The following is a 6,630-nucleotide window of genomic DNA, read 5'->3' as shown; positions in this document are numbered from 1 at the left end:
AGTAGCTCTAAGGTCGGTAAATCAAACTGGTGGTCGCTGCGTCTTCCCCCACATGACCACATACAGTCCCAAAGTAGTGAAATTAATTCCAACAGGTAGCGTAGCACCGACAATAACATCATGGGTTGTTAATGCACTGGTTAACCAGCAACACATCACATGCGGCAGACACACTGGCCTCAAGCTGTCAGAGCAAACAGGTACTGTGGTCCAGGGGGAATCCAGCCTTGATCAGCTGATCACTAACTGCGGTGGTGGCTTCACAGGCCGGCTGCTTGTAGGTTACACCCAGTCAGGTAAAACAGTGAGTCCCTGTACAGGAACATTCCCAAACATGCAGTAACCTCATGCCCTGTATTTTACTCCACATCCTCTGGTCACAGTGCAGCAGCAGGAGGGAAGATATGCGACTGTGGATCAGTGGGTAGAGCAGTCTCCCAACCGGAGGGTCGGAGGTTCGACTCTCGGTGCCTGCAGTCCACACGTCGAAGTGTCCTTGGGCAAGATACTGAACCCCCAAGCTACCCCCAATGGTTAGAGCCATCAGTTGAGTTGGCGCCGCAGATGGCTGCCTCAGTTCTGTACCGGAAACAAATTCCTTGGGTGTAACATACTTGGCCAAATAAAGGTGATTATTATTATCCTTATTATATCCACAAAACCTGGCACAGTTGAAAAATTCCACTTTTACAATGGCACCAGTGGATGTCAGCCAAACTCACATGAACGGCCTGGATTTTATGCCCATTCAAGAAGATCCTTAAACTATCATGTGATACTTTATTTTGTTAGAACAATAAGTAAATGAGTATCACCAGATGTGTATAAACCAAGTTGCTTCTGCAGAGAAATACTAGAACATACGTACACCTCATTGTTTAGTTTTAGGTTACTTCTAAGATGATAATTCACCGTTTTATCAATGTAGATAAGACCAGGAAAAGCACCTTTGTAAATAGTGCCTAATCAGACTGTGGTGCTTTTAATCTGAAACCCCAATTTCTCTAAATATTTTAACTTTCTTTGTTTGTTTGGGGGAGCATAGCTGTCTCCCAGCAGTTCGGCTTTAAAGAAAGAACTTACCTCGGTGCAAATGATCTTGGAGCAGATTTTAACCAGAGCCTCCTTGAAACCGGACAAATGCAGTAGGCGGTTCAGGGCACAGGTCAAGTTCTTCTTCTGCAGATACCCGCAGATCTGGGAAATGAGTCCGCAGCGGGCCGGAGGACGGTCGAGACAGGGGGAGGGTGAAGGATAGCGTGAGGCATAGTCGTGTTCGTTACGTCTCTTGAGCTTTTTCGGAGGCGTGGGTTCTTCTGGGTCCACATAAACTCGTCTGTTCCCGTCATTCTTGGTTTTCTGGAACACTAGCTTCACACAGGAGAAACACTTCTCTGGGGTTCAGATCTGGGAAAAGCTTCTGAGCACTTTCGAGATCGGTTATTGACAACAGAGACTGTCTTTTATATCCCGTGGTTCGTCTCTCGGTTGGAGCGGAGCTCCATGATGATGCTTACGCCTCATTGAGCCGCGGCTAGCTGCTTCACGGAGCGCAGTTACTGCCTCTAACGTCCACAGTCTTCCTCCAGATGTGCTTCTCAACCGTGACATTGTCAGCACAGTTTTTATATAAGAAAATACAGTAGTTTCTGTGTAGCCCTCCAAGTCCATCTGATCAGATATGTCCTAAAGTGTTTGTTCAAAACATTCCTGCACCTGAGCCAGAGCCTGGTATGGCCATCCTTTAATGAGTTTTGCATTTGGCTTTGCTTGCCTCCTAATGGAAATGTAGACTGGAATCAGAAGCAATGAACAGTAATCAGAGAGCCTGAGGTGTGGAACAGGCAAAAAGCAGTCAGAATTGTTTGCAACGTGAACACTTTAAAAAAACCTTTTACACCTTTAGGATGGAAAATAACTTTTACAGACAATATAATTTGACAGTAAAGGGACAAGTTGTATTTTGGTACCCTGTTTCAAACTCATAGTTTATCATTGTCTATCATTACATTCTCTTTAGTTCTGACCTGCTGCCAGATGTAATCAACCTCTGCACCTCAGTCTTCCCTCTATCTGACACGGTGAAAAACCTCGGAATAATTTTTGATGGTGGTTTTACTTTTGAGAAACAGAGTAGGGCAGTGGTTAAGTCTTGTTTTTCTCAGCCAAGACTCTTAACGAAGGCTAAACCTTTTTTGTCACATGGAGATCTGGAGAAGGCTCTTCACGTGTTTATTACTTCACGGTTAGATTATTGCAATGCCTTGTATGTAGGAGTACCCCAGACTTTGCTTCAGAAATTACAATTGGTCCAAAATGCAGCAGCTCGGCTGCTATCCCATGCTTCCAGGTTTGCCCATATCTCCTGTTTCGCCCCGATTTTTCGTTCTCTTCATTGGCTTCCGATCCAATTTGGAATTAAATTTAAGATCCTATTGTTTGTGTTTAAGGCTATTCATGGTCTCGCCCCATCCTACCCATCTGACCTGCTGTCAGTCTATGTGCCAAGGAGAGCTCTTCGCTCCACTGATCATTTGTTGCTGGCGGTGCCGCGCTCCTGCTACAAAAAATGGGGCGACTGATCTTTTTCTATCTACGGCCCCAGACTGTGGAATGCTCTTCCGGTAGAATTAAGGGCTGAAAGTGAGCTAGTGGCCTTTACGTCGGCCTTAAAAACTTACTTTTGAGACCTAACCGGTTTTACTGTTAAAATTTTAGTCATGGTTAGTATTTGTGTTTGCACCTACCTGTTTTTTGCTAGTGTTATTGTTTTGTGTGTTTTTACTGTACAGCACTCTGGTGCTCCTGGAGCTGGAGAGCGCTATAGAAATAAAGTTTATTATTATTATTATTGTGCAGCAACAGTTTCCTCTTCATGACTTGCATTTTTTGTTTTAGGAAAGTTTCCTGATGCTGTGAATTTCTGGCTCGGAGAAGCAAGTGCCATCACCTCCAGTAAGAGTCGAGCTCCTTACATCTGTCACATACTGTGTGTTTGTTGTGTATAAACTGGTTGTTTTTCTGTCTCAGTGCACAAAGATCACTATGAGAATCTGTACTGTGTCATTTCTGGAGAGAAAAACTTCATCCTGCTGCCGCCCACAGATCGACCCTTCATCCCCTATGGTAACCAGCCTTCCCACTCTCCATCACTTACAGTAACCATAGTAACAATCCTCCTTCCCTTTCAGTAACCACAGTTCTCACTCTTCTTCCCTATGGTATCCATAGCAATCATTTTGTATCCCCTACAGTAACCATAGCAGCCTTCTTGTATCCCTATGGTAATCACAGCAACCATTCTATTAGGATAACCTTGTAACCACACAGTGCATTGTACAATAACCATAACAACCACCTTCTATGATCAACAGCAGATACGGTTTCCCTTGGCAACAACCCCACGGCACCATCCAGTACAGTCGCCATTATCCATCTCTGTTACTATAGTAACCACTGGCAGTAACCATAACTGTCTCTATATCAGGTGTGTATCAGCCAGCTGTTTACCATCAGCATGACAACGGTGAGTTCGAGGTCGTCGATCAGAGCAACTCTGAGAAGGTGAGCGCAGGTGTCTGTTAATGTCAGTGCTCAGTGCACTTCTCCTTGTTACACTTCCCCTCCTCCCCCCCAGGTCCCATGGATCCCTCTGGACCCTCTGGACCCAGATCTAGAACGGTACCCTCAGTACCGGAGAGCTCAACCAGTCTGCTGCAGTGTGAAGGCAGGAGAGATGCTGTACCTGCCCTCCCTGTGGTTCCACCACGTCCAGCAGTCACATGGCTGCATTGCAGGTAAACTACACCTGAAAGCATGCCACAGTCTGTTTAATCAGCAGTAAACACACTGCGCAAACATGCTATGACACTGTGCATCGTGTTTGACTTAATGTCAGTGTTTTGTTTTTCCAGTGAACTTCTGGTACGACATGGAGTACGACATCAAGTACAACTACTTCCAGCTGTTGGAGACACTGTGTGATACCGCTGGGTCCACGTGACATCACCACAGCTGCATAATGTCATAGTGTGAGCACAATGAAAATCACCCGAATGACAAAGCAGGTATACAATAAAGTTTTGTTTAGAAGTCTGCAGAGACTGAAGTCTGAGTGATATGTCTGACCTGATTAAAGTGACAGAATATGATCCATAACACCTGGGGCACAGGTGAGTAGGAAAATGAACAGCATCAGTTTCACACAAATGACTTTTCAGCCTAAATCATTAGCAATATTTTGCACACAGATTACTCTTCTGACTGAATCTGTGAATTAAATGACAAGTGCAGTGTTTTTTAAACAAGACCAATAGAGAAAGCACTTTATTAAAGCAAAACATTTAACAGAAAAAAATTCCAACAGCCAGCAGACGCAAACCAACACACCTTAAAAACATATCTCTGAAGGACATAGTTTCTTCTGATATTCTTTTTTTATATAATCTCTACTTTCATATTGCATCATCTCCGAGAACAGTCAAGGCCATGTTTTCTCTTTTCCCACCAGGAAAATTTAAGTTAGAACATAAAGTGTTGTTAAAGGTGAAGAAGAAGAAGGTCAAGCCATTACAGAATCGCTTCTCAGAAACTGATTCTGCACAACGTAAACCCAAACAACATGCACCTATAGTTCACTCTGGATTTAGTTTAGTCCTGGCGCTCGCTGAAGTCCCCCCCACCCACCAGACCAGGAAAAAAAAAAAAGGATGACTGTTAGTGTGAATGGATCTGCTGAGTCCTGGTCAGACCAGAAACATTCGAACAGGTAACGTCTTCAAAATGAACATGAACCCATTCTCAACTGCTGGTGCCTAATTTTCTGGTGACTGATTTGAGGAGATGGGCATGGGAATAAAAGAGGTGGTGAGGATTTGGTGACACCTGCAGGATCACACCTGTGGACTGGGACACATGGCACTAGAGCAAAAACAATCTGTCCATCCACAGAAGACAGTACTATTCACTGTGTTCAGTTTGTTTTCAAGTGAAACTCAGTTTTGATGATGTCACCTATCACAGATATTTGCTTTCTGCAAATTAAGTCCCTTCAGAATAAAACCTGTCCTGCAAACTAATTTCCAACTGGAGAGTTTAAAGGGATCAACCCCTCAGTTCAAACACCCAACTGTGCATCACAAAACCATCTCTACTCAAGCTCCACTTATTCACCGATTCTGGAGCTTTCAGTCAGGGGCCCGTGGTCTTAATCAGCAGACTGGATTTACTCAGTTTCTACCAAAATGTACAAAATAAAAGTTAAGAATAAACATGAACAAAACGTGCTCCGAATAAAGAAGAAATGGCAACTGAGCTTGTGCTGCTGAAGACCATGCGAGGTAGCTGAAAGCAGAGCCGCCACTAGGTTCATCATCAACAAAATTATTTCAACTGAAGTGATCAAATGTTGAAAGTGAAAAGATGATGGTGGTAAGAAAGTGAAACCATGACATCGTGTCACTGTTTTATGTTACAGACCAAATGAGTGAGTAATCAGCTGATCAATCAATAATGAAAATACTCACTGGGCGTAGCCCTGCTTAAAGCCCCAGGAAACAGCGAGAGCAGAGCTCGAGTTTTTCAGCAGCCGTTTCTGGATTGAAACTCAGTAGATACCAATATGGTCACATGATCACTGCTCCCATGTGCTACGTGGTTGTGTGGAGTTTGGTTTGACCTGCAGACTAGTGACACTGGCTGTTTGCCAATTTCCATTTTACCGTTACCTGACTTTAAATGGAATCACTTATGTTTTTCTTCCACAGATTTCAAATGAACATGTGACCAGTTAGATTTTCTCCAGTCACTTTGATCCGTTCAGATGTGATTCTGCACAGATCTGACTGACTGTGAAACTTATGAATTTGTGCGCTCTGGTTGGTCGACTTTGATCTGAAAATACCACTTGATCTTTAGTTTCCCGCATCAGCGGGTTTATCCGCATACTCTGACAGAGAAGAGTCCTGGCAGGGACTCCTCCCCGTTACTAACCAGAGGCTGATCTGTTAACGAACTGCTGATGTAAGGAGAACTCAGGTGAGCAGCAGGGGGCGCCACACTGTTCTCAGAGTGCATGAAGATGAAAGACTTTCTTAGAACAAACTGAGCTGCTCAGAAACATGATGTTTAAAAACCTCAGAGGTGAACTCTGGCTTTCATGTCCACAGCTGGACACACAGCCCACGCACCAAATTTAAAAACCAGAGTTTACCTTTAGTTTTCCTTCTTTTAAATACAGCATGTCAGATTTAGGGCTGCAACACTTTTCATTGAATAACTGATTATTTGTCATTAAAAATAAAGATGAACAGTCCCAGACTCCAGCTCCTCAGACGTGCCGACCTGACAGACGGTACAGTTACCTGAACACTGCTGCTGTCACTGTGTACTGGAAATAATCATTTCAACCAATTATATAACTTTTGACAACAAAACAATTCACTGACTCGTTGAGAGAATCAATCCAATCAGTGGATACTAAACCATCAGGTAACTGCAGCTTCAGCGTTAAGGAAAATCAGACCTGCCGTTGCATCACGGGAGCAGCTGATGTGACCTCTCAGCCGTCGTCGTCATGGCTCCTCCTGTAGATTGGCATGTTGATGCTGTGGAACACCGGCACCCAGCGGT

The 6,630-nt window shown here is 44.0% G+C and overlaps 1 protein-coding gene across 1 annotated transcript; it reads left to right on the top strand.

The window, feature by feature from the left end:
• The first annotated feature begins 1,589 nt into the window (after positions 1-1,589).
• On the top strand, positions 1,590-4,707 carry LOC109951731 (jmjC domain-containing protein 7). The gene is made up of 7 exons (XM_020586387.1): positions 1,590-1,604; positions 1,647-1,731; positions 2,899-2,955; positions 3,031-3,126; positions 3,488-3,564; positions 3,638-3,797; positions 3,915-4,707. Exons 1-7 carry the CDS (start codon positions 1,590-1,592, stop codon positions 4,001-4,003), a joined length of 579 nt encoding a protein of 192 aa, XP_020442043.1. The 3' UTR covers positions 4,004-4,707.
• Positions 4,708-6,630: the final 1,923 nt, after the last annotated feature.

The sequence above is a fragment of the Monopterus albus genome, unplaced genomic scaffold (genome assembly GCF_001952655.1).
Source record: "Monopterus albus unplaced genomic scaffold, M_albus_1.0 scaffold403.1, whole genome shotgun sequence".
Lineage (NCBI taxonomy): Eukaryota > Metazoa > Chordata > Actinopteri > Synbranchiformes > Synbranchidae > Monopterus > Monopterus albus.
The sequence above is the reverse complement of the archived record's forward strand: the minus strand, read 5'-3'. Positions and strand labels throughout refer to the sequence as shown.